The sequence below is a fragment of the Takifugu rubripes genome, chromosome 6, assembly GCF_901000725.2.
Source record: "Takifugu rubripes chromosome 6, fTakRub1.2, whole genome shotgun sequence".
Classification (NCBI taxonomy): Eukaryota; Metazoa; Chordata; class Actinopteri; order Tetraodontiformes; family Tetraodontidae; genus Takifugu; species Takifugu rubripes.
This window is the reverse complement of record NC_042290.1, coordinates 1,292,014-1,319,513: the sequence shown is the minus strand read 5'-3', so window position 1 is coordinate 1,319,513 and position 27,500 is coordinate 1,292,014. Positions and strand designations below refer to the sequence as shown.

At 47.2% G+C, this 27,500-nt stretch overlaps 1 protein-coding gene and 1 long non-coding RNA gene across 2 annotated transcripts in view; both read left to right on the top strand.

The window, feature by feature from the left end:
- LOC115250225 (protein Shroom3-like) overlaps positions 1 to 26,555 on the top strand; it is a 30,488-nt gene extending 3,933 nt beyond the window's left edge. Inside the window, 24 exon segments of the mRNA XM_029838021.1 lie at positions 288 to 442; positions 6,666 to 6,830; positions 13,119 to 13,244; positions 14,428 to 14,643; positions 15,040 to 15,359; positions 15,444 to 15,675; positions 16,003 to 16,058; positions 16,269 to 16,624; positions 17,203 to 17,532; positions 17,787 to 17,812; positions 18,133 to 18,282; positions 19,460 to 19,790; positions 19,792 to 19,839; positions 19,841 to 19,928; positions 20,108 to 20,209; positions 20,607 to 20,772; positions 21,019 to 21,200; positions 23,896 to 24,095; positions 24,679 to 24,900; positions 25,002 to 25,104; positions 25,381 to 25,436; positions 25,524 to 25,674; positions 25,749 to 25,870; positions 25,979 to 26,555. Coding sequence (XP_029693881.1) covers positions 288 to 442; positions 6,666 to 6,830; positions 13,119 to 13,244; positions 14,428 to 14,643; positions 15,040 to 15,359; positions 15,444 to 15,675; positions 16,003 to 16,058; positions 16,269 to 16,624; positions 17,203 to 17,532; positions 17,787 to 17,812; positions 18,133 to 18,282; positions 19,460 to 19,790; positions 19,792 to 19,839; positions 19,841 to 19,928; positions 20,108 to 20,209; positions 20,607 to 20,772; positions 21,019 to 21,200; positions 23,896 to 24,095; positions 24,679 to 24,900; positions 25,002 to 25,104; positions 25,381 to 25,436; positions 25,524 to 25,674; positions 25,749 to 25,870; positions 25,979 to 26,365 — 4,290 coding nt within the window. The 3' untranslated portion in view covers positions 26,366 to 26,555.
- LOC115250210 (uncharacterized) lies at positions 20,180 to 21,065 on the top strand. The gene is made up of 3 exons (XR_003888808.1): positions 20,180 to 20,336; positions 20,561 to 20,772; positions 20,988 to 21,065. It is a non-coding gene; the product is annotated as an uncharacterized lncRNA (long non-coding RNA).
- Positions 26,556 to 27,500: the final 945 nt, after the last annotated feature.

Below are 27,500 nucleotides of genomic sequence, written 5' to 3'. Positions count from 1 at the left end.
TGAAAGTGCTGATAATGCAGTAGGGTCATGATAATAGAGTTACTCTTTGTGAGTGTGTGTGTGTGTGTGTTTGTGTGTGAGAGGGGGTGCATTATCTTGGCAGAGAGACAGTTGATAGTCACATATAAAGCTAACGGCTCTGACGTTCATGTTTATTGGCTGAGACATGGTGAAATCTCGTTGGAGCTGTCAGGGTCGACGCGGCGGAAGGGCAGCAGCAGACTGGGGAAGCATCCCAGACCTTTACGCTTGGCCCATTCATTCTTAACGGTCTTCTGTGTCTGCAGGTGGAGGAGGGCGGTAAGGTGGACAGTTTGGGTCAACCGCTGCAGGTGGGGGATGAGATCATCATCATCAATGATGTGGAGCTGACCGGATACAGACAGGAAGCCATCGCACTGGTGAAAGGTTCTTACAAAACCCTGCAGCTCACTGTCCGCAGGTACTGTGTGTGTGTGTGTGTGTGTGTTTTGTGTGTGAATAATGCCCTTTGAGCTACACTAGCTCCTCTTTCTCGGGATGCTGCATTCAGGTGCAATAGCAAAGGATGAGCATCATCAAACAACAGTGTGTTGTGCTGGGGTTTGTTTGTTGATAAAACTGCTATAATACAAACGAAAGCCCCTTTTAAAGTTAGTCGCACTGAAAAGAGCAACAACCTCTTTTCCACCAATCGTACCTTCACATGCTGTTAGTTTCTGTTCTGTTTGTTCCTAATGAGGATAACAAGCCTGTTTCAGCAGTGTGAGGGATTAAAATACACCCTAAACAGGTCAGAGGTCAGAGGTCATTCATCCTCAAGGGGAGTCACAGCCTCCAGCGGAGCAAACTGTGGAATCGTACTGGACCGCTGTGTCACTCCCATCATCAACAGAATCAGAAATCAGCCTGCGTGGAAATATCACGCTGCTTTCACGACATCTGTTGACGGCCGGGGGAGGGAGTGTTTTGTAGCCTTCACTGAGCAACCTGTGAAAGTGACAACAATAAACTAAGAGCGAAGAATGTGTGAACACCTTAAACAGGTTTTTGGTTTTGAAATCAGATCACTTGGGAGAGAAGGTGTAATTTCCAGTGTACTACAGCTGTAATAGACATTACACACTGCTCTCTGGGCAGTCAAAGGTGGGAACAGGGAGTAGCTGGTGTAGAATAAAGTACAGCTGAAGCCCAAAGTGCGATGATCCAAAATCAAGGGGGATGTTTCAGCCACTGTTTGTGGTCAAGAAGGAACATTAGTTCTGACAATGGTGTCCTCGGCATGTCCCATGAATGTGCAGAGACGCGAAGCTGTCATTGAGCTGTCACTGGTACATGAACATGTCCTGAATATGTCAGATCAGGTTCCACACGTGAACGTATCTGTAAATATTTCACATTTAACGTTTCCATTTCAACGTGAACACTAGAGACACACGTGGACTCATGGGGGTCGTGTTCAGGTAAAAGGGTCCAGACGTGAGAGCTGGCGAGGACGTCTGTTCCTGTTGAGCGTGATGCCTTCAGGTATAAAGGCAGGTATGTGTTTGGTTTGAGGTGTGTCTGCTAGCTTGGCCTCTGTTGCTACTGCAGCTTTTTGTTTACAGGCAGACACAGGAGAAACACAATGCAGGACTTTAGACTTCAGCCACAAAAACATAGACTGGAACAGGTGTAGAACAACAGGCGATGCGCTGGGAGGACTGCAGTTCTCTCCTGGTTGGACAGACAACAGCAGCACGTGTTTGCATGTGATCGGCTTCACAAAGGGATTTACAGGAAGTCACTCAGATGTCGAGCGTCCTCAGGTTGGTTTTCACACGTGTTCGCTTTAGTCCTCTGATTGGAGCATGTTGAGGGTTGATGCAACACCGCTGTTGGTGGTGTTGTGCTCTGAATTATTGGGGCCACATCCATTCATAGAACATGATGTCCTCCTAATTTATAACTCAACCTGTTGACATCGTGTTGGGCTGCAGAGTCACAGTTGCTTATGTTTCACCTTTGTGTCCACGTCCACAGAGACCCACAGCTGCTTTATTGGTAGTAAAATTAGCTGCGTCTTGACGAAAGGACGGGACTTTGGAGATAAATTACTTCCATTTGCTGTGAAATTGCTTTGCCTGAACGGCGCGGAATAAACAGGAAAGTGGTTGTAACCGTGCGGTGTTGCTGGACACCGAATAAGACTCAGGACTTGTTTGAGTGCTAATGTTGGACATTCATTAGCTGGCAGCTGCTAATCAGTCATCAAACGTGTTGGCTGGTCCTAACAAAGGGCCTTTTTCCAGGGTTGAGTCTTGGATGTATGGTTGAGGTTAGAATTGGGTTTAGGTGAAAATCAGGGTTAGGATGGTTGGGGTTAGTGGTCCGGCGAAGTCCTCACAAAGATACAAGTACAAGAGCGTGTGTAAGGCTGCCGCTCACATGTTGAACGTGTCCTCCATCGTTTGTGGCAGACTAAAAGGTGTGTTTGATGATCTGTCAAACATGGCTTCACTCGGCACACCAGTCTGTCCGTCCTGTCTGTCTTTCCGCCATACCTGTCGCCCCCCCGTGATTGGTGCATCCAGGTGAGCCCTGATTGGCTGCGACGTGAATGCTGCTGTGGCAGAGCGTAGATCTCTACAGAGAGATACAGAAGGAGACACAGAAGGAGAGAGAGAACAATATTATTAGGAAGAAGCCAGAAACTCACAGAAAGGAGCTGACAAATGAGCTGTAAGTGTGTGCGTGTGTGCGCGCGCGCGTGTGTGTGTGTGTGTGTGTGTGTTAGAGGGGAGAGTGAGAAAGAGAGAGACAAACAGCACTTTCAGGGGGTCACTCTATCTCTGTCTCTGCTCCTCACAGAGGAGTTGTTCAGCTCCAGGAATTTCAGGTTTTCCCGGTTTATTCCAGGTTTCTTCCCGATTTCACCCGACTGACTTCAGTCTTTGACTAGTGTGTTCGCTCCTGCGGTGCTCTCTCTTCAGGGGTGGTGTGTGTGTGTGTGTGTGTGTGTAGTTTTCTGGGTAAATTCTGGATTGATACATAAACTTGCTTTGGCATTGCTGTAGCTGTGAAGTTGCCAGGCAACTGGCAATGATGTCACTGTAAAGTCGTGGGCACATGGCAGCCCTGTGGTGTGGAGAGAGACGGTTCGGGCATAGTTAACCCTTTACTGATCACACACAATATGTTGGTTTCATTCATAAAGAGAGGAAAAAGAGTTTTAGCAGAACAAGACAAAGATGGATGTTTGTTTTTTTTAATTTAGGAGCAAACTGTCACTGATGTTTACTTGTTGTTGTCAAGGAAGGATTTTATCAGTTAAACTCAAGTTTTGATGTATAACTGTAAAAGTAGTGCACCAGCCTGAAAGCTTTACCTCTTATCACCCTGGTGTGTCCGAGTAGAGCAGGTGTTTAACGGAGCCGTCTGGGTTCGAGCTGATATCTGACACTTGTGGTTTCACTTCCTTGTGAGCTCATCTCTGTTTGACTGAGTGTGTTTGTCCCACGTGTGTTTTAGAGTGGTTCCTTTGGGTCTGGCTAATGCTGCCTGCTCATATCCAGGTTTGAGCCCACTCAGGCAGTCCGTAGTTATTATCTTTAGCACCCCTGCTTTGCAGCAGGCAGCTGGTCCTCCTGATTTTTGTCCTCTGCTCTTCAGTTAGCATCAGTTTGTGCTCCACATTACACAAGAGAGACACCTGCAAGCCCACCTGGGACAGAAATATCTTTATTAACTCTGTATTATCGTCTTTATGAGCTCATGTTGGGCTGCACTCAGCTCAGATGGCAAACTGGAATTCTTTCTTTAGGGGAACCAGTGCTGTCATTCAGGTGAGACGCTAATGCTGCTAGAGAATTCCAAACCAAAGTAAACATGCTCCTTTGGTTAAGATTTAGAAACCACACTTTAAATAAAAAATGAAAATTATAATACAAATGCATGAAAATGTTAGCTTAATACAGTATCATCGGGATGATACACATCAGGGTAGGTTGGCCCAGTGAGGACGGATTTCGTTGTGCAGTTGATGCATATTGGCAATAAAAGTGTCCTCTTCTTCCTCCTCTTCATCTCCTCATCTACAGGAATGACACCAGGATAATACAGCAGTGTCTGGTTCCTCAGCTGCTGGTGTTTGTCCCATCTAGCAGCCAGTATGAACAGGTTTGTCAGCCATTCTCTGTTTTGTGGAGCAGGTTTTTCAGACATTTCTTTCTTCCCGTTCTCTTGTCTCAGTGTTTGCGTGCACTATTTTAACTCCTGACCACAAATCTGAAGACCCTCCTCCCTTAACTAGTCCGTAAAGAGTCTGCATGGTTTGTATCCTTGTTAGTAAAGAGAACTCAAAGAATAGAAAGAATGATCCTGATTCATTAACCCTTACCTTGCCTGATCTGTAAACTGAGTTGAAACCATGGAAACAGTGACACCTGCACACCTGGGACCACATTAAAGATTCAAACTGCACCTAATCTCTACGTCAACAAGCATTAAACTGCTCTGCTGGAACATTCATCATTTATATTCAATACTTTCAGTGAAGGAGTGGTGTGTTCAGGTCCTAATGAGCCTTCATTTGTAGGTTTAGCTCACCTTTGTGACAGATTCCTGTCAGCTAATCACTGTTTTCCCCACACATTTATTTTAAATCTTTATGTCATCAGCACAGGTCTGAGTGGTGTGATGAAAACTTTAATTTGAATTTTTAATCTCTTATCAGATCTCAGTGATTTTACAACTCTTCACAGGCTGAAGCCGATTTATGCAGGCTATCAGTCAGGGGAGCAAAGTAATTACTGTTAAGTGCTCAGCTGAAGTTGAAGAATTAGGCTTATTTTAGCCTGATTCTGTCATTACGGTGTAATAGATGTGTCGCCTTACTGTGTCAACAAAGAAAATCAGTGACCAGTCACCTTCAGAAATCCAGAAGAACATGTTCTGCCACTGCCAAGGAAAGTGTCCCAGTTAATTAACATTCCCCTGAAACTGCTTGGTGTCTGTTGGAAAATGTCAGCTTTATGCACGTCTGACCTGAAGTCGGCATGAACAGAAGGTTTGGAGCGACTGACGCTGTAAATGGTGTTTGCTTTGAGATTCCATGACTCTTTCCCTTTTTCTATGCTCGTCAATTACTTTGCCACAGTTTAGGAGGAGTCCAACCCACCAGGTAGTGTGTGTGGGTGTGTGTGTGTTTGTGATGACAGGATAGAACCCTCATGACTCTGTGACCTTTGACCCCGGCGGTTTGGCCGGTATGGTGATCAAGATGTTGGATGTGTAGCGACCCCTGTCTGCTGTCCCTCTCCTCTCTTTCTCACCCCTCTCTTTGTCTCCCTCCTTCTCTTCTCTGACTCTTTTGTTGCTGCTTGACGTAATCAAGCTTAATGAATGTTTGAGTTTCGCTGCTCAGAAAAAGCAGATATGGGGCGAAGGGCCACAGAGGCGTTTCCCCGGTAACCCCTCTGTCTGGTGGGCTATGCTGAGGGCTCCCAGAGACTGACCTGTCAGTCAGAGTGTTGATGTTGGACAGAACGCAAACGGTTCATGGTGAGGACAGATAAAGGAGCTTCACAAACCTCTGCTACACAACGATATGATGGGGTGTTTTATCTGCCCGATGACACTGAGGACACAGAGGCAAAATCAAGTCTGTATGTATTAAACATCACTGATATCATATCAGAGTTTACTGGCTCTGACCTTCAGAGGGTTCCCTATTCTTTCCAACTGTGTTTTATGAGACAATTTATATCACTTTTTACATGTTGAAAGTGATGGTTCACGAGCAAATAACATTCTTTTCTCAGTATCTAAAGGTTTGTAGCTAAATTCCCTTCATATTAGTCATAGGGTTATCTTGTAATGACTTCGATCTTATGCATCATTTCTCTCAAGAGCTTGGTAGTCCAGTTAGATGCTTCATGAAGGCTGTATGTAGGTGTGTGTGTGTGTGTGTGTGTGTGTGTGTGTGTGTGTGTGTGTGTGTGTGTGTGTGTGTGTGTGTGATAAAATGGAATGTGACAATACTGTCTCTCCTACTGAAATGATTTCAGGGTGTTGTGGCTGCTGCCTCACATTCTTTTAACAAGTTCAACAGGTTTCTTGTTAATGGGCCTTTATCTGTGTGTGTGTGTGTGTGTGTGTGTGTGTGAGTGTGTGTGTGTGTGTGTTGTATGTGTGTGTGTGTGTGTGTGTGTGTGTGAGAGAGAGAGAGAGAGAGAGAGAGAGACTTGAGTTTGCAGATCTTGTATATGGATGAGTGATTTATTTGATTTTATTAGGCTACTTTAATTATGAGTGGTAGAGATATTTGATTGTTCTCCTGGAGCTGTACACACATCTGAAACAGTGAAAGTATGACTTCACTTTTCTCAATGTTATAACTATTATTATTAAGTGCTTCCTTACACATTCACACACTTAAAGTGCCCCAGCAAGAGCAAATTTATGTTGCTAAAGAATGCTTAGACATTGAACCATCTCTGTCTCTGATCTAAGCTGCTTCTGAGGAATAATATTCCTCCAGTTTGTCTCTATTACATTTGCTGCTTGTTATTTTTGTTTTTATTAGCTGGGAATTGTTGGGAAAATTATTTAGCCAAAATACGTTATTTCCCTACCAAACGGAAGCATACAGTAAAAGTCCAGCAGGCCGACGGCTGCTTGAGTCCCACTGCTGTCTCCCTTTTCAGAGAACTGGATCCAGGATTCATTGAGGAGTTTGGTACATCAGCTTCTTCTGTCCCCGCGCTTCCTCCTCCCTCTCCTCCTTCTCCAGCAGCCCAACAACATGCACCAGAATCCTTCCAGCAGAGCAGGCCAGCAGCAGGAGGTGTCCAGCTACGCATCAAGAACAGGTAGAGAACCTTCATGGCTCTTCAGCTAAGTTCTTCAGCTGCCATGCGATGACATTAGTGTGAGAAAACCATAAACCAGCTCATCCTTGATGTCTGGAATGATCTGCCATGTGGGAGCTGAACCTCACATTTCTGATCCAGAGATGGGTTGACCGACTGGTGCTGTTACTGACGTCAGGGTTCTGCAGAGACACGTTCTCTGTTGCTTGGTTTACATCTGTCTTCTAGATACCATCAGTCTCGATGTGACAAACAACTTTTATCAACAAACGAGGAGTGATGGAGCAACAGTGCACAGCAGGGGGCACACAAGCCTGGTTTTAAACACGACATGCTGTCTTATATAACAGTGGCCCTTCCCAGAGTCCACACATGTTTGTGTTGGACGTGTCCAGAGAGGAAACCGTGTGGGGGTCGGGGCAGGGGGGTCGGACCCCTGCGCTTCCAGGATGTCCCGCCTGCGCATATGTGCACATGTGGGCTGACAAAGGTTAACGATTCTGTGCGACTGAAACAGAGGTGATGCATGGAGCTTTTGACGCTCCGCTGCTTTGATTAGGTGCAGACTGAAATCTCCCCACTTGTGACCGACGTGAAGGTGGAGTCCAACAGGGAGCAAAATGTTCTGCAGATCTGAGGACTTGCAGCAAAGCCCGCAGCGCTCCCCATAACTGCTGTTGGAAATAATTATGACTGTGTTGAAAAATCATTCATGGAAACACTGCAGAGCCAACAGCTCCTAAAGCCTAGGTGTCAAACTCTGGCCCGTGGGCCAAATTTGGCCCGCAATGTAATAATATTTGGCCCGCAAAGCCATACCAATTGACTATTAGAGCTGGCCCGCTGGTATTTTATTATATATATATAAATTTAAAAAAAATAACAAGCAGCAAATGTAATAGAGACAAACTGGAGGGTTCCCTGTTATAGCTGGAGGAAGATTTTTTTCAATAAAGATCAATGTTGGCCCGTGACTTTGTCCCAGTTTTGAATTTTGGCCCACTGGGTATTTGAGTTTGACACCTCTGTCCTAAAGGTTCTACTGACTCACAACTACTCATTGTTGCACTGTCACGTCTCATCATGTGATCAGAGCGTAGTCTCTGTGTTTATCACACGCACACACACACAAACACACACACACACACACACACAGTATGTTTTTTGTGCACATAAATGTTGTAAACGGTCTATAAATATGAACACTCAGGGTAGGCTACAGCCAGATCCATCCTAATATGGAGGTCAGGCATGTCCAGGAGGCTGTGTGTGTGTGTGTGTGTGTGTGTGTGTGTGTGTGTGTGTGCGTGCGTGCGTGCGTGCGTGTGTGCGTGCGTGCGCGCGTGCGTGTGGGTGAGAGAGAGAGAGAATCATAACTTTTAGCTCCCATAGTTGGATCGGAACCCCAATGACGGGTCCTGGATCAGTTCTGGGTCTCTGATAGCCGTATGTCCTGTGAGAGGTGGGAAAAACCTCATCCTTGCACACAGTCTGGTAACCAAGGAGAATGTTTTCTCCCACAGTTCTTTGGGCTCTGGGTTGGTTTCAAACACTGAGGACAGGAGGAGGAGAGGGGGCAGCACTCTTATTCCCATTTGTTCTGAAACAGGAAGTGGATTATCAGAGCCCCGTGAGGCTGGGTGTTGATCTAGAGGACAGTGAGGCTGAAGCTGACACAGTCTTGGGCTTACTTCAACCTCACTTCATCCATTCCTCCAACATTTTACCTTCTCTCATGTCTGATTTCTCTCTTATCTCCTTTTGTTTAATGATCATCCTCAACACACCAACACTGAGCGTTGCTTCACACACACACCTGAAGTTCTATCCTGGAGCACTAAATGACCACCGAGACCCTCAGCTCTAGCTACGCTGGTAAAGCCATCATCCAGTCTTCATACGGTCACTGGTTCATTTCCTCTCCGTGGGGGAATGAAGCTGCATGGTTCTGAGGTTGAGGAAAAGGACAATTCCTCAATCATTCCACTTTCTGTCCTGTGTTCTTCTTCTCGGCTCATCCTGCTCCCTTTAATTTCTAGATTCTTCTTGTCTTGTCTCCTTGATTGAACACGGCCACAGCTGTTGTTCCGGTGATTTGTAGGTTGTTGGTTTAAACCTTGACCTAGAGAATGCCTCAGCAAAGAGGCCCTTCTGTTTAGGTTGGATCTGGATAAATGGGCCCTTGGAGGAGTTAAAAAGTATCAAGTCATGATGACAAACGTGGGAGCAATCGGTCAGTTTTCAGGCCCGATGAGCGACCCCGTGACCTGCTTGTCAGTGTAGCTAATGACTCAATCTACATCTGTTAATTAATAGAGGAACCATATTGGATGATGGCTAACAGGATGTCCATCAGTCGGGATCCACTGACTGTGACACGCTTCCACGGTGCCTTGGCGGAACGTAACACCACTCCTTTGCTATCTCAGCCCAAATGCTCTGCAGCGCCGATGTAGATAGCGAGTGCCATAAAGAATGAGTGTTTACTGGTAGCCCGCCAGTTATCATAATCTCTATTGCTGCTTTTATAGTTAATGTTTATATAGTTGTTTATATAGGATGTTTTGGGGTGATAGAGAGAAGATCCATATGCTTGTGATTAGACTTGTTTAAATGTTTGTGAAATACAGTTATTAATGACGATGTTGAATACTCGGAGCCTGGAGTTTATGCGCGCATTTATTTGTACTGAATAAGGCACACCGCTAAAAATATGACAATATGACACATGTAAACAGCTACCACGCAGGCCAAAAGATTCCTTCAAAATAAGGTCATAGATCCATTCGTATATTATATGAAGACACTTATTCTGGCTTTGATTCGGCTTCATTCAAAGTCCTCCATCTTTAGCACATGTTCCAGAAGGTTGGGACTCTCTTTAACCCTAAAACGAGGACGTTCTTTTCCGTGATAACATTCATTTAGTGGCGGTTCTGTTTCACGCCTTTTGCTCCATTTTCCCCAGAGAGGAGCTTGATTCCAGTTAAGCCTCTTTCGCACCACACCAAATAGCATGTTGTCGCAGCTTGTCGCGGCATTTCGATCGTCATCATTACACCTTTGCGCTGGAACACTGCGGTTTAAACAATGGACAACAAGGACATCAGTCAATCAATGTCTTGTTTCCTTTTTTGCGATTTTGTCCCTTTTGTTAAGTTTACAAGCTCAGCTCAGATTAGGCTTCAAAGCGATGGAGTAGCTCCCGAAGAATTTGTCTAAAGACTTTTTTCTGAGAATAAATGAATTTTAGCAAGTAATGTATTTATTTCTTAAATCCCTAACAACATTGGGGGACCAGGAGGACACTGGTGGTGCAGCTACTGAGCTGGAGACGCTCAGGAGGTTTAGCCAGTGCCAAGAGGCCGTATATATTATTTGGAAAAGTTCATAATAAGGTCCCTCAGTGTTCCCCGGCTGGTTATATCCTCATAAATAACTGCATCCAGCACAGTGGCTGAAATTTGCCGCCACATCTCTTCTTTGCAGAAGTTGAGCAGATCACAGATCTCGTGATCTTGCCAGTGCGCTGCCATGATCGATAAAAAGCTGCTTCCTGTCGGTACACGAGCGTGAACAACCCCCAAGGGTGGGATTTCCCAAACGTGACCCAGTTCCCTTATGCACTTCCATTAAAGATCGAGTAGCAACACATTTGATTTGGTTGACTGAAAAAACGAAACCCCCTTGAGAGATCCGCCTGTGTTGACGGGATGTCCAGTGACTAAATCACAACACGACAGGCAGGAGCATCCACGTCATCGGGTCATTTATTGGGACGACGCAGGTCGCTTGCAACATGATGGCCGTCCTGCATCGTCCCAATAAATGACCCGTCCTGCGACGACGACCTTTTCACGGTGCTGAAACGACCCGTGTGGTGTGAAAGGGGCTCTCAAGATCTGCTAAATCTACCAGAGAGAACTTCCACAAAGACTCTGCTGTTCTATTTCAATAGAAGGTTTGACGATAAAACGTCTTTTGATAGGATTCTTGAAAGTCTCTTTAGTGAAGGTACACGTGACCCAACTCTTTATTCATCCCCTCTTCCACTGGAAGAAACTTGGGAAGTTCCTTTGTGGGACACATTAAAGGTACGAAGGATTCAGAAATACTTCAACATGTCAGATGTGTTTTCGGGATGAGAACATCTGAAATGTTTGACCGCAGCAGCTAGATCACAGACCGTTGACCCGGTAACACGCCTGTTGTTTTGGACTCCAGTCCTTCTGACGGCGACTAATCTTACAGTCAATAATCGCCATTGTTCACCGCAGCAACACACGCTGCATCATGAGATGCATTTTTCCCTGCAGCCATCAAATCTATTTCAGCAGAGTGACCCGCCTCGTCTCTGGCTGCTTATCTGTCTTTGATAGTGTCCACGACTTCGGTCCTTTCTGTCTTCAAAGCCTTTAAAAGACAGTATCGACTGGTTCCCTCTCGTCTTTTGAAAATCTTCCCTATCTGTTTATATTTTTCTCATTGCTCCATTTCTTGGTGTCTTCTAAATGAATCTTATCTCCCTCCATCCTCCCTCCCTCCCCCCGCTCTCCCCCACCTCCCTCTTTCCCTGTCTTCTTGCTCTGTCTCTCTCATTCTTTCGTTTTCTCTCTCTCTCCCCCCCTCCACACACACACACACACACACACACACATCCGAGCCTGCTCAGGATGTTTACTTCATGCTTTTATCATGTCGTGGGTTAATGACATTTAATTGCTTAATTTGTTTAATGAGCTTAGGATCTGGGGGCCGACACAGCGTGAGATGTTTGTCCAAATCAGAATCTGCACGGGGTGTGATTGGGAAAGGCGAGGCTTCTGATGGAATCATGCTTTAGTCGGGATTTCCTGAAGATCTGTCACTGCAGACCAGAACCAAGTCGGACTACTGAGGTTTTCGGAGAAGACGAGCGGAAGAAGGTTGGAAGAGAAAAGGGAGGCTATTGAGTTTCGTGGTAAAAGTTGTTAAAGGTAGGGGAGGAAAGGGTTCTGGTCCAGATGTGGTTAAAATTTATTCTATTCCATTTAGTTTTTGAAGGCGTTTTATTGGAAAGAAGGAAAGAAGCTGCAGTTAGGAGAGAAGTCTGAAGCAACGGACGTTTGTGGCGGTTTCTAAAGGAAGAGCCCCGCAGAAAAGAAGAGCAGAGCAGAAGAAGAGAATAGAAAGCAGAGAAGTCAGGAGACGAGTCCTGAACCGATGCCATGGATCTCCTGGAGGCATTCTATCGCAGGAAGCTCCGGAAGAAGCAGAAGAAAGCGGAGCTGGGCCGGTCTGACGGTGCTCTGTGTCGGTCCCCGTCAGAAGCCAGTGTCAACAGTCTGGCAACTGGCCTCATCTCCAAAGTCCTCAGGTTCACCTCCAGGTAACTTCGGCCACGCTCGAGGGGCCTCGGGGCACAGATTTAGTTGGTGATTTATGGAAAGTAAGCAGAATGACTTTTAATCCTGCTTAAGATTCATGTTGTTGGGCCCATTTTTGCTTGGTCTCAAACAAATGCAGCATATGTTCCACTGACTAGTGAAGGAAGTATAGAGAACGTGATTGGTGAAAGAAAAGAAAGGAAAAATACAGAATAGGTATCTTATCTTGGCTCAGATTATATATGACAACCAGCAGGTCTGCAGCCATCAGCCTGATTATTGTTCCTCTCCAGTTTGATAGAGATTATTCTGATCCTTCTCTGATCATCATCACACTGCAGGAGGAAATTCTTTTCTAACCTCTGGAGCTCAACAGAATAGGTTGGAGGACCAAACAATGTGGTTTCAGAGGATAAAAGATTTGGGAGGTTTGTATTCCCAGGAGCTCCTGGAGAGGCTGAATGTCTGCACCAGTGTAAGAGGGATGGTATCGTGTGGAGGAATTCCAGCCACGTCCTGTAATTCCTTTCATGTGCGTCTCCTTTTCTCCCAGATACGATCTTTTCCTGTTTATCCCTGTGGATAAATACAGAACAGCCGAACGTGACAAACGCAGTATGATGAGGATGAGGGAACATCATCACCAGGAGTGTTCCCTCTGCTGAGATTACAGGTTCTGATGAGGATGAGGGACACTGTATGAAAAGAGCCCCTAGTGACTGAATGCACACTAAGAGTCTCCCTGAAAAGCTTCTCTGACTGTCCAGTCTGAGGTCCTGGTGGCTGAGGGGTTCTAGCTTTTACTTCCAGCACACGCGACCTTCTGCCCTTTCCTTGAGTGGGGTCACAGGCTGGAACAAGTCTTTGCACTGTAAACCAGAGTGAAGCACGGTAATGACACCCCGATGTTCTGACCCCGCAGGCGCAATGACCCGGCATCTCGTCCTCACTCGTGGCACTCGACGAAGCTTGGAGAAGGTCAGCAGGAAGTTGACCCAGACACAATGGGCACAGTAAGCAGTGGCTGGTCCCACAGCTACCATCCCAGGTCAGTGTTCACATCACAACAGCCATCACACTCCAGAAACCATCATCAACACCACTGACCTACCCTAGTGTTAGCTCATTACCCATCACCTCCTTTATTATTTATCACAGTAGTATCAGCTGCACTATGTGTAATATAGCCTTTATAACACCAGCTCTGCTGTGGGGTCAAAGTTTATGGTGTCGGCGAATCTCTGTTTTGAGCTGATATTTGGATTTAACTGATTCTTTGTTGGTCAGACCGAAGCGCATATTTGTGTTTGGTTTTTATTGATTTATTTGTGACATTCGTCTATAGGGACCTTTGATCATCAGAGGAAAACATCGTGGTCAAAGGCTTTACTGATCATTGGATGTTGATGAGATTCCAGGAATATACCAGTTTGGTTAATGCAGCTACTGAAACTGATGAATGACTTTCTGAGGCCTTTTCCTTGTGGGACTGGTGTTGTTGCCAGTTTATCGACAGTGGTGAGCTGCAGTGGTTCTGTGCATGAGGCACAGCTCTTGGGCAGAAGGTTGATGTGATGACAGGAAGTTACGTCAGCATTTCTTTAGCAGCACTAGGTGAATGGAAGCCTCTGATGGCTGCCGGTGTGGGACGGACCCGAGGCTGCCATCACGACCTTCCTGCCTCCCTTCCCCCACACATCTGGGTCTTCCCTGGCAACAGCATACTCTGCTACGTCCTGTCAAAAGAGCAGAACTTCTGTTTGGATGAACTTTAACTTTAACAAAAAAATTAAAAAGTAACTACTGACATGTAGACGAGCCACAGAAAGCCCGGGCTTCCCCAACTCTGCCAATTGTATTGTGTTCGCTTGAAGAATTTGTTGGGTCAAACTGTGACATGCCCACACACAAGCACACACACACACACACATTCATACATTTATGCTTTTCAGTCTGTAGCTTACACAAAATAAAGTAGCTATTGCACAAAAAAAACTTCCTCAGATGTATTTTTGCACACGTCTGTCATAGCTAATTTCAATTTTTTTTTTTTTTTTTTTTTTTTTTTTTTACAAATCTCAAGAATATTTATAAATGCTGGACCTGCTGTATTGTTTAACCCCCCCAGGTGATCTCTTAGAGATAAAAATCTAGATAAATATAGTGAATATTAGTTTAATTATTTCCAGAGCCCCTTTCACAGTCCAAGCACGTCCCCTTGTGTCCTTCAGTGCCTCCACCACGGACCTGTCCAGCGGCTTTGACTCTGGAACATACCTGAGGAAGAGTCCGGATCAATACAGCTCAAGGGGCAGCATGGAGAGTCTGGACCATCCCATCTCCTCCCAGCATCACTCTGGAGCCCAGCACCAACACTCTCTGGGCCATTACAGTCAGACCGGGTCCCACCCCACCTATTCATCCTGCCACCAGCTCTCCTCCTCCAGGTACACCAATGAAGAAGAATGCACACATTTAATGGCATCCTCACATATTTACATATTTCACACAATGGAATATTTATCGTATCGTATCCTCCCTCCCTCCCGGGGTGCAGCTTTGCTTGATGTAAAGCAGAATTGTTCCCACTGTACCCACAAATATGTAGAAAGAGAGCAGTCCACATGACACCTTTTGTCGTAAAATGCCCCTCTGATTTAAGCTCCTAATGCTCATGATCTTACTCATTGCTCACATATGAAGTTGCTCCACTTGTACAATTACTGGCCCAATGCACTCCTCAAAAATTCTGCTTAAACTCTCTTTGAAGTACATCTCACCATAGATGAATGTTATTTTGACTTGGTGTGAGCACCCTTATTAAGTTTCCTATCATATTCCAGGTCCTCCAACAGTATTGATCACCTCCACAGCAAACGGGACTCTGCCTACTCTTCCTTCTCCACCAGCTCCAGTATTCCAGAATACCTGGCCTCAACCCCCACCTTCAGCCCGGAGCGCTCCTACTCACTGGAGGCTGTCTCTCAGAGAGGAGGGAGCGGAGAGATGCAGCAGGCGGACATTCATTACGTCCAAACGGTTTACGACGACAAGCAGCGTCTGTTGCAGGAGCACGAGCTGAGTTCCACCTCTGCAGCTCTCCTGCATAACGCCGACTCCAAGAGTAGAGGGTCCGCCTCAGGCCACAGTCGAGATCTTCAAGGTAACGTGACGGCCTCGCAATGAAAACCTGAAAGATTTAATTTACCCTGAAATTGCGACACAATTTGAGTTTCTTTGATTGCAGCTGGTGGAGTCTGTTACCGAGGTAACAGCAGTGGCAGCAGTAGTGTTGGTGGTGTCCCGGCTTCCAACAGACACAGCGTGGGCCCCATATGGGGCCCGGCTGTCAGTTGCAGCTCCTATGAGAATCTGAAGGGGGTGCCGGCACCACCGAGGCGCAGCGACAGCTACGCAGCCCTCAGGAACCACGACAGGCCCAACTCCTGGTCAAGCTTGGAGCATGCCAGATCACTGCGGTGAGTCCGGGACACTCAAATGTAACCCGACAAACAAGAACTTCCCAGTTTAACTTTAACGTGATCTTATCAGTTCTTAATTAGGTTTAAATTGCAGTGCAAATGTTTATTTAACATTACTAGCATCTTCTCCTGGTCACGTAGTCTTTTTCCAGAAGGGGAAACTATGACCTTGAAGGAAACACTGGCTGCAATTGTGTAATTGTTACAGTTTGTTCATTGTGTAACTAGACAGCAGAGTTTACACATACTTTCACCTGTTGTGAAACATAAAAGATGAAAGATGCATCTGTAAGCTAGAATCTAATCTGTTTTATTACCCTCCAGATCTTTGCAGAAAGGTTCTTGGCATCACTCCAGTGGCCCTGTGGCCTCAGGCACAGGTATATATTCAGTTTTGCCTCAAATGACATCAATATTTAGACCCTTTGTTTGATTGATAATGGGTCTGATAAATATGCCTAAATATATCATTTAGGCATATTATCATATATCATCACCTTGTGGGTTTTTACTGTTGAACAGAAGGCCAGAATCTAATCTAAAACTAGCATCAGTGTACCGGTAGTTGTGACATCATCCTGTGGTTTCAGCTAAAGGCTCCTATGGCACTGAGGGTCAGCTCCACACGGTGATAGAGAAGAGTCCTGAGAGCAGCCCCACCACAAAGCCTCGGCAAGGCGGAGGTTTTTCCCAGCCCCACTCTCCGGCTGGTCCTTCCCCCGTACCTCCAGACCCGAGCCACCAGCCTGGTAATGTCATACTGTCCACAGGAAAGTATCCACTTCCGCAGCCGGAGCCCCACTACGCTCAGGTGCCCAACAGTAGCTATGCACCAGGCTCCTCAGGAGTTTATCCGGTCCTGGCCAAGGAGAGCTCGCAGCAGCAGCAGCAACAGCAGCAGCAACTGCAGCAGCAGCAACAGCAGCAGCAGCAGCAACAGCAGCAGCAGCAGCAAAGCAGCACAGCAGCAGCAGCAGCAACAGCAGCAGCAGCAACAACAGCAGCAACTGCAGCAGCAGCAACAGCAGCAGCAGCAACAGCAGCAGCAACAGCAGCAGCAGCAGCAGCAGCAACAGCAGCAGCAGCAACAACAGCAGCAACTGCAGCAGCAGCAGCAACAGCAGCAGCAGCTGCAGAGCTCAGTAGGGGGGAAGGAAGGAGACAGAGAAGAGCAGAGGGATGGAAGAATGGCAGCCACAGAAAATGGATACCAACATTTCTCCTCATCAAACGCCACCTTAGCCTTTGCTCCTCCACAGCTTCAGGCGCAGACACATAAGCCAGACAGGTAACTTCATACGACAGGAAACCTGTCATTGTAGACACGTGTTGCTCCTGGTTGTCCAGAGATTGCTGGTGATCCAACAGTCCTCAGTTCGTCAGCAGCACAGTGTCGACTCGTGTTGTTAGTCCAGATGGTGGATGTGCACGTCTCTCACTCTCAGTTTTCTCATTTCTGCCTTTAGAGCAATGGAACACATCAGCAGCCATTCAGAGCCACTAAGGCCCTCTATGTTGACCCAGGGGGAGGACCCAACCAGTCTTCAGGCTCCGCCCACCTCCGCCACGCAGCCTCCACAGTACCGGCAGTGGGAAAGAGAGCTAGACCCAGACAGGGAACACCCCCTGACTCGCTTGGAGCTTGCCCTTGCTGAGGTCCAACAATGTTCCAGTTCAGAGAGGGATGTACCTGTCCATATCCATGACAATGGAGGCTCCACAGAGACCAGCCATGGACCTGCCCGCAGCCTTTCGGTGTTGGAGAAAGTCAGTCGCTTTGAGCGTCGGGAACGAGCTGGGAAGCAGCGCAGCCACAGCACCTGCAACTCCCAGAACACCGTCATACACCTGAGGGTAAGGCAAAACTCCCGCATGATTGGATCAGCTTACACCATCAAATGAAGGTTTCAGCGAGAACAACGATGGTCTTACCAGAAGTATGAAAGCCTTCCTCTGTTGCTGCTCATCATCACAATTTTTGCCTTTCCTGCCTTGAAATCAGGCCACTGAAAAACGCCCCAGCATCACAGGAGCAGAAGATCTCAGAAACATGCTGGAGAGAAGCAACACTGGAGCCAAAGCCCATCGGACCATGAGCTACAGAGGAGGGCAGCAGTGAACACATGAAATATAGGTACCAACATTATTTTAGTGTATCAGGTTAACTTTAGCTCACAAGCAGGGTTTAACACAGAATCAGTGACCCCACTGGTTCTACTGGCAGCAGGTTGATCTTCTCACTACATCAGTTCATGTGTTTACCTGGTGCCCTTCTAGATGTCTTCACCTGACAGAGAGAGACTGGTAAGGTTAGAGCTGTCTCTCCCACTCACATCTCTCTTTCCCACAACAGACTGGTGCAGCATTCTACGTCCCCCTTCCTAACCCTAACCCAGAAGCATAGTGGATCTGCTGTTTATCACTCATCAGGCGCTTGTTTCTATGTTTTAACAGGACCCCAGCAGATCCCAGTTTAGCCCTCCAGAGGAGCCGCAGCAGCTTACAGCTGAAGGAGGCCACAGAGACTGATGGCAGCAAAGACTTTCCTTGGAGGGAGGGCATTCAAGAGATGTTGGGGTACATGCAGGACACATCCTTTAATAGGTAAGAAGCAGACCCACCATGTGTCCACATACAGTCCAGTCAGAACATTCAGAACATATCACTTTTCTCACATTTAGTTCTATTTTTTATGCTAAAATTCACAATTCACAATTTCATTTATTCTGTCATCACTGTCAGACCCCCAGAATAACAATAAAAGTTTTGCATTGACATTAGTCTTCAGCCCCTTGGCCATAAACCTTGAACTTTTCCTAATCATCTTTGAGATGTATCTAAACCCTGATTGGATTCTATCTATGGTGCATTCAATTGATTGGACATGAGTTGGAAAGTCCCACAGCTGAAAATTCAGAATAAAAACCAAACCATGAAGTCAAAATAAGTTGGAGCTGAGAGGCGGGACTGAAGGGAGTCACAGATCTTTGGAATTCTGCTCCGCTGAGGGTTCTCAAGACCACTGTGGCCTCATCGTTCTCACATGATGTGAGCAAAAACCCAACGATCACACTGGCTGAGATCCTGTGTGCAGATAGGAGAAAATTCCAGAAGGTCAACCAATTAAACATTCTGACCTAAATTCTAAGCATCTTGTTTGGAGGAAACCCAGCCGGAATGGAGAGGCTGTACAGGGTCGAGGTAACGCTGAATGAGGCCGAATGGAAGAGTAGAGAGTTTAACTTGAAAAATTAGAGAAATAAATGCCCAGGACATCAGACCGGGTTTAAGGTTCAGCCTCCAATGAGGCAACAGAGAAGAAATGTAGGTCTGTGAAGGTCCAACCAGAGCTCCACATCTCTGGAGTGACCTGATTATGGCTGTCTGCCAACAGTCCCCGGCCAATCTGTTAGAGTTAAGACAGGTCTGCAGAGAAGAAGAGCAGAATAGCCTCAAACTGAGATATGCAAAGCTTGAGGCTTCATGAAGAAGACTGGAGGCTGTAGTGGCCTCTTAAGGGCGCTTCAACTGAGCACTGAGTCGGTTTTCTTAATACGAACGTCAATGCAATATTTTCTACTGTCATTGTCCTCAGAAATCCAGAAAATAACAATATGTGAAGAAAATGTTCTTCAGGTAGTTCAGTTGAGGAACTCTCTTCCAATACAGTAAACCAAGGCAGTTTCTGTGCAGCAAACCAGTCCTTTCCAGGCTAATGCTAGTGCTGTAAATATCCTGCTGTCTCTCATCCTCCCAACAATGACTTTTCAACCACAATCAGGTCTTACAGGGACTCTCTGAAAGACGCCCAGTCCAAAGTTCTGCGATCCACATCCTTCAGACGAAGAGACCTCAGCACCTCTGCCAATCCTCCTGCAGCCCCTCCTCATGCCACCTCCTCGATCCATCACCTTTCATCCGTCCCAGGCAAACATCAGTCCCAGGACAAAAAAGGTCCCAAAACCCTGCCCAAGCCACAGTGCGTCTTCATACCACCACAGGCAGCGCAGCCGAGCGCCTCCCCACACACGCCGAAGGAGCGACACGTGGTGAGCCCGGATGTCCGAGGTCCAAGTCCCCCGGCCCTCCCCAGCATCCCACCAGTCGGGGCTTCCTCTTCGAACGCGCATTTGTGGCCGCAAACGTCTCGCAGCAGACCAGAAAAAAGCGCTCATATTCAGAGCCAGAGAAGATGAATGAGATTGGAGTTTCGGATCCTGAGACTACTGCCCTCTGCAGACGTGGAGGAGGTAGGAGAAACTTCTAGTGGTCATTCCCCTCCTCATTTATTATAGGTAGAACTGTCTGCTCTGCACATGTTGTTTGTGTTTGTTTTTGTCTTGTATTTAATTAAGTGCTGAAAAAATCAACCTTATTACAAGTTAAGAATTCATGCCGCTGATCTGAGATTTGAACTTTATATCTTTAGAAACCAGTGTTGCAGATCGCCGAAAGATGTTTGAACTGGCAGCCAGTCGAGCCACCAATGGGAATTGTGCAAAGCAGCCAGTCAAGGCCAGACCTGCGGCAGGTCCAGCACGACGCTCTGGCCGAGTATGTGGTGCGGAAGAGAGGAGCAAAGAGGGACGAGGGGGCCCAGAGACCTGGATCGAGGCCTCGGAGCGCATACCTGCCCCCTGAGAACAGCAACCTCAGAAGTGAGGGAAGAGGGAGTAACTGAGGGATGGATAAAGGGTTAATCTAAGGGAACATAGACCTCTTCTGATGAAAATTGTGCTTTTGTTACCCTACCTTGGTCATTTATTTTTTATTTAATATTGCCAAGTGTCTTCTTAGCAACTAGATCTTCCCTGTAAGACCTTAGTGCCTGTTTGAGCTGGCCTTTTCTCTCTTTAGTCACTACCTTGTCCATCCTCTCCAGCCTCCCACTGTCTCTCAGACACCATGAGCATCTCCTCCGCATCCAGTCTGCACTCTCTCCAGGAGCCAGCGGCAGATGGAAGCCTCTTCTCTGGAGAGAGCCAGCACTCATCCAGCCTCCCTCCTGGAGCTGACCCTGCGCAGCTTCCAGTCAAACTTCTTCTACCCGGGCAGGGTGACCTCCCCACGACCTCCAGTGCACTCCCAGCCAAGGTGAACAGACACGGACGCCTGCAGCATCTGTCCATGTTTCACCCATCGGTGATCCATGTATCATCAGCGTTGTGTCGGGTATCTTGGTTCACGACGCTGCTGCTTAACTAAGCTGATTCGTTTAATAACTGTCAGCACGTTTCCATCACATAAATTTTCCTAGTTATCGTCGTGACTGCAGTTCCATGACATCTCCTCCTGCTTTATTTCCTCAGTACATCTCTTGGCCCCCCTCCTGACCTCCAGGCCAAAACTGCATCATGGTCTGGATCCTGAAGCAGAGCTAAACATACAGAATCAGTCTTCCAGTGGAGAGAGCCAGTCCAGGGACAGCAGCAGCGCATCTCAGAGGCTCAGCACAAACTTGGGACTATCCAAGAAGCTCAACAGAGCGCTGCTGAGGGCCCAGTCCACCGGGACTCCAGGAGGTCCCGCTTCTACTGAGGATCTCCTGGAAGATCAGAGGACAGCCAGATGACTCCTCAAGCACCACCGCTCCCGCTCCTCTCCCACAGAGGAAAGGCTGATCCAGGTAGCGCTTTCAATCGACAGAGCTTTAAAGTGGTTTAATCTATGGCAAGAAGAAGACATCTCGCTTCAATAGAACAAACATTGAGGATTCAGTGAGTTATCCAACAACATCAGGAATTTTTAAATTATTTTATTGGAAACAGAATTATTGGTGCTATTGGTGGAAGAAGTCAAAAGAAATCAGTTTGTTTGGTCCTTAACTTGGACAGATGATCCACAAAGCTCAGTCGTTGTTTGGCAAAATTATCACTAATAAACATTAGACTGAGAGTCGCGCAGGAAATCCCACCGTTTCCTGAGAGGGTGCCGGCGAGCTGGAGACAGTGACTGGCGCTGTCCGATGTGGATGACAGCAAAGATAAAAGACTCCTGTCCATACATCATAGGTCTGCTGGACGATTTGAGGAATGCAGACAAGGATTAATTATCGTTATATGCTGTAGTAAATCAGAGCGGCTAATGTCACATAAACATCACCAGACAGACGGACACTCTGTCCCCGCACCACTGCAGGCTGGGGACATGTGTCGACACTGCTGCACTCTTCTGGTGTGTGAACGCACCACTGAGGACAGTTCTGTACCATACCCCCCAACACACACACACACACACCCTACCCCAGTGGACGTAAGTGGATGGGAGGAAGTGAGAGAACCTGGGGAGGACCTTCCTGATGCGAGGCTGTGGCGCGCCTCACTGCAGCACCGCCCACATTTAAATCACACAAGGAAGTTATGAAATAAGGCAGAAATGGTTGATTTTCAACCCAATGCGTCTGTACGTCTGCACAGATAACATCAAGCCACAACGTGTTACCCTGAAGAGCCTCACAAAAAGCTGCCAAAAACAGATTTGTGGAATTCACTCCTCCGGTCTAACCAGCCTGTCTGTTTCAGGGCTTCTTTCCTGCTGACGTCAGGACGTTCGGCCTCTTCCTGTCTAAACCAGGACGACACTCCCTGGCTGAAGACAGGTAGATTATCCAGCAGCTGACAACCGTCCCCGCGCTGAAGGGCATTTCAGCAACTCTGACATGAGCTGGAAACTTTGAAGTGTTTTCTCTTGCTGGCGAAGACCAAGCTGGGAATTCACATCGGTTCTGGGCTGATATTTAATTCTCTTCCATAATAGGCTGTTAACAGTCAGTCATTCTTTTCTATTTTAAAACTGTGGCCTTATGAGTTCATGTGCCTGCTGCTGACAGAACCAGGGCGGAGAACTAGGGAGAACGATAAGGGGAAGATGGGCAGGAGGCCACAGGAAGTGAAAGAGGGCCAGAGTGATGTTTTTACTGTTTTGGGCTGGTGCAAGGTTTTGTTATCCTGCTTTAATCAAGCGCACATTATCACCACACTATACAACATTTACATTATTAATGTTAACCACTGCATGTTAATTTTTTGCCATGTTAACAGTACAGTCAAAAACAGATATACACTCATATGATTTATTTTGATATTTATCTTCCCCAGAGAAATTAAAAGGCAGAGCTGTGAAATCTCCTGTGGAAGGAGGGAGTGTTTCTCTATGAAGGCAGGAGGGAGGGAGTGTCAATGAAGGATAGCAGAGAATGAATAGAGAGGAATGAGAAGGGAATGGGGACTAAAGACACAGAATTCACTTAAAAACATTGAGAAATTAGTTTCTAAAGACTTAGATGGGAGTGAGGAAGACTGAGGTAAAAGAGGAAGGAAGGAAGAATTTAGGGGAAGCAGTGAAATCTCCCTGGAACACAGCCAGAAAATAAACAGAATGCCAACTCCAACCGGAGGGATTTATTTGTTAAAAAGCTGTCTGCTGACTCTAAAAGGTCACTGAAGGAATTCTGCTTGACTGTCGAACTAACCCAAACCAAGTAACAGACATTTTAGCGGTCGCTTAGTATTTGAAAGGCCTTGATCATGTACTTGTTGTAAAGTTTGGGTGCAGCTGAGTTAGTTTAAGCTTAGGATGGGTGTGGTTTGGTGTAAGTACAGTAGAGCCATGTCCGAACAGAACCGGTACCACACATCAGCCGGCATTAACCAGAGTACAATGATTCCCCCTAGTGGCTACAAGTGGGACTGTACCTCCAGAACTCTATTTCAATAGTGTTGATTAATTAGTTGTACTTTTGACCATGGTTGGTTGTGTTTATTGAGTAGTCTAAAACTGCTACAAATCCTACGATGATACATTAACAGGTAATCATTAATCAACAACGCTATTGTAATATCAGTTATATGATATAATGGTGAGAAATGTTATAATCATACGAAAATTTGTTGATGAATACGGTGTTGACATTCTGGGATTTTAAATATCCATAGTGTGTGTGTGTGTGTGTGTGTGTGCGTGCACCAGGCTTGCAGACTGCATGCATCAAGTGACCAGATCTCTCAGCAACACTCCCAGAACAACCTGAAACACCATCCAACCTGAAAGAATGTTTGCAAGGTGAGCAAATCCAAACCAAAGATGACTCTAATGCTGATGCTCTGCAGCCAAGGTCAGTGTTATAGGAGCTCCTCCTATAGAAATACTGTCGAGGGTAACGTCCTCCTTTCACGGTGTCACAGAGGCCGGCCCCGGCAACACGCCCGTCACTCGCAGAGAGCGTCAGAGGAAGACCAGTGAGCGGCCAGCGAGGCACCAGCACCTCCACCCTGGCAGCCTCTGTCGGCCTGCAGTTCCCCCTCACCCCGTCTGGGATTAGGGACGGGGGCAGCGCCGACTGGCATGCTGGCGAGAGGCTGAGTCCGGCTAACCTGGACGGCATCGTCTTCCCGGGCGTCCTGCCGACTGGCAGTGGCGTGTGAAGCTGCTGGCAATGGGTCCCAGTGAGCCCCTTGTGGACAGACAGACAGATCAGACAAAGCCTGATTGACACCACCATCTTTGAAGACACCGAGAAGAATTTATTCAGGCCGAGGGCTTCATCTTAGAGAGATAGGAGGACCATTAAAACATCAGAATGTCAGCAGATCTTTATCAGAAACACCACACCAGCCTCCCAGCCCCACCCCCCCCACCTATCAGTCCTGACTGGAGCAAGACTGCACCATCTCCTCCCCGACCTCCCATATCCACCGTCCACCAGAAGCTGCTCTCACTGCGGATCTCTGAATCCAGTCTCTCCAGCTCCACCGACCAACAACAACTTGAAAGAGGCGCATCGCAGGAAGAAGAAGGGTCCTTTCTCCAAGACCCTCCCTGTCCATCCCTCCTAAATCACCAAGCAGCGTGGAGGAACTTCCACCCTCCCCTCCTTCCGATTTGGACCAAGAAGCTGGAAATCAGGCTGGAGGAGGTTTGTATTGACATGTGCTCATAGTCTTCAAAAGTCAGAATAAGATTGTGTGGCTGTTGTAATTAACTACCTGTTATGATTACCAGGAGCTCGCCGCTCTCCTCACCCCCAACATCCCCTTCTTCTTTTGTCCTCTGTCCACCTGGACCCAGTCTTCCCTGTCCCTTGGAGCAACAGCCCCCCCAGTATTATCTCTGAACTCACTCCCCACCACTAGAAAGGACAGCCTGGTTCTGGAGTACCAACCACTTCCCAGGAGGGAAAAGACATATGAGGAGCTGCGGGTGGAGGTGTTGACCAAGCAGCTGGTGCGTAGTCGGACGACTCCTGTCATCAGCAGATGAATCCAGGCATCATCGTCTTTTGGTTCATGCTTTTATTTCTTTCTGCTTCCTGTTGTCGTGCGCAGGTTTTGCAGGACAGTTCTCTTGCGCCGCTTTTGGATGTGTTTGGGCTTAAATCCACAGTGGAGCTTATGGAGGAGGTCTTTTCACCGAACAGCCGTTTGGGTGGTAAATCGCCGTGGCAACGCAGGGGTAGCAGGTAGTAATGGGTTTGTTCAAACAAACAACCTCTTTTTTGGTTGGGGTGGGGTTTTAATATGTTCTTGTAGTTGACTGGAAGATAAAATTACTCACAGATTTGGTTCCATCCTTTTTTAGAAGCATTGCCACTTTGTTTCATGGTAAGAAAAGTTCTGGAAATGACTTTTTCTGTCTGTCTTCGGTGTGATACTGTCCATCAGGATCCCGGACGGTGTCAGTGACCCTCATCGCCGACGCCAACAGACGAGTGGAAGGAAGCTGCGCAGAATGAGGACGACAGTGATCTCAACATTAAGAAGGTTCAGAAACGTCCTCATGTTTTAATTCATCCTGTGAAACAGCAGAGAATGATAACGCTGCTTGTGTCACCAGGTGGAGTTATGTAGGCGCTGAGATGCAGTGTGGCGGTGCTGCAGCGGGAGAGGGAGGCTCTGCGTGAGGAGCAGCACCACCACCGGGCCCTGGGGGCCAGCCTTGAAACCCTGGTGCAGGAGCGACTCAAAGCCAATGAAAAGGACAAGTACAGCATGTTCATCGGTGAGACGGGGGTCCGTTCAGGTAGAAAAAGGTTTCTTCAACAGTGTGCAGCTCTGACCCGCTTGTGTCTGCAGGAGACCTGGAGAAGATCGTGAATCTGCTGCTGTCTCTGTGCAGCCGGTTGATGAGGATCGACAGATCTCTGCTCGCTCTGGAGAGAGACGAGCTGGCCCAGGAGGACGCGGCGGAGGAGAGGGTGAGAGGGACAAAAGCTTTGTGAAACACTGTCAAATATGGTGCTTTCGTAAATGACATTACATTAAAGCAGTAAAGGTGTCAGGAACAAAGACTTGTCTCTCTTCAGGACTCCCTCCTTCACAAGCGCTCGGTGGTCCTTCGTCAGACTGACGATGCTCAGGAGCTGAAGGAGAACCTGGAGCGACGGCAGCGCCTGGTCCACGGCATCCTCACCGGATACCTCACAGAACCTCAGCTGCAGGACTTCCGCAGCTTCGTTAGCACCAAACCTTCCCTCCTCGTCCGCCAGCGACACCTTGACAACCTCATACGGCAGGGGGAGGAGCAACTGACACGACTGGCCGACAGCCTGCCGCAGGAGCTGGCAGAAGCTCGTGGCGGCCCAAGAGGGTGTCCGTTCTCATTGTCGAGCCCAGCCCCATGCCCTCTCGCTCCGTCCGCCATTCCAGGCTCCGCCCATCCAGTCAGGTCGACGGCTGTAACTTCGCTGTGACGTCACAGACAGGCCACTGTGAGCAGGTGGCAGAACGGGACATGAAGAAGAGACAATCAGCTTCCTGGAAGCTCTCCTGGGTGGAGGGAAGTTGGAAAAACATCTATGCAGACATGAAGAAAAGCCGTCATTGTGCCTCACCCTTGTCATGCTCACAGCCGTAGCTAGGCCTCTTCCACCTCAGCATCAGTCACCAACACTGTGGGCCAATCGCATCACCGACAACCCCCCTTCCCAGATCATCCATTCTGAGAAGACCAGTTACCAGCGTTACAGGATTGATATCACAAGCTGAGCACAACAGCACCAAAACTAGCGTAGTCCAGTATTTACTCACCACATGTTAGCACGTTACCAGCTCTGGTCTTGCACACCAGCACTGGGACACTGGAGTTGTCCTGTTTGCCCTTCTAGTGATGTTTGTCATGTATCGTGGCCCAGATACATCACATAGCTCTCAAAACTGTTTTGCGCTCAGGCTATTTGCTCTGACCGCGGTGACGTGACTGTCACACCACTACTGTCATTATTGCCTGTAGGTCTGCAACTCGTAGCACTTTTTAAATCTTTCTACTGTTTGCAGAATTTACACAGAATAATATATATAGGGTCAAATTTGTTGTGACACAATCCGATGTAAAAAGAAAAGCGAACAGTTCTGTTTCCAAAGACTTGATTTAATTTGGTTTAAACAGTGTCATGGTCCTTTTTCTCCCTCACATTTTGCCTTGCGGTTATGCCGTAACAGTTGTTTTTAATCATAATCTGAATATTAACTGTTCAAAATGTCAGTGACATCAGACAACAGTAGATTATACTGACAGGAAACAAAGAGTGTGAATAATTACTCAATAACGCAGATAAAGGTTAATGAGTGCTGAACAAGCGGCATGTGAGCATCTAGCCGCCCAAACCTGCCACGTGGTAGGAACGACCAGAGATGTCATCTCAGACCTTATTGGCTAAAATGTTGGGGGACATGTGGACATTTAAATGCCTAAATGCCCCTTGAGTGTTCCGCAAGATGTTCTGCTCATGGTTTCCACAGCCATCATTTGCTGGCACAATCACAAATTCTTAGAAAGACGATAAACGAACAAGTATAAAGATCAGTAACGATGTGATCTGCCCTGCA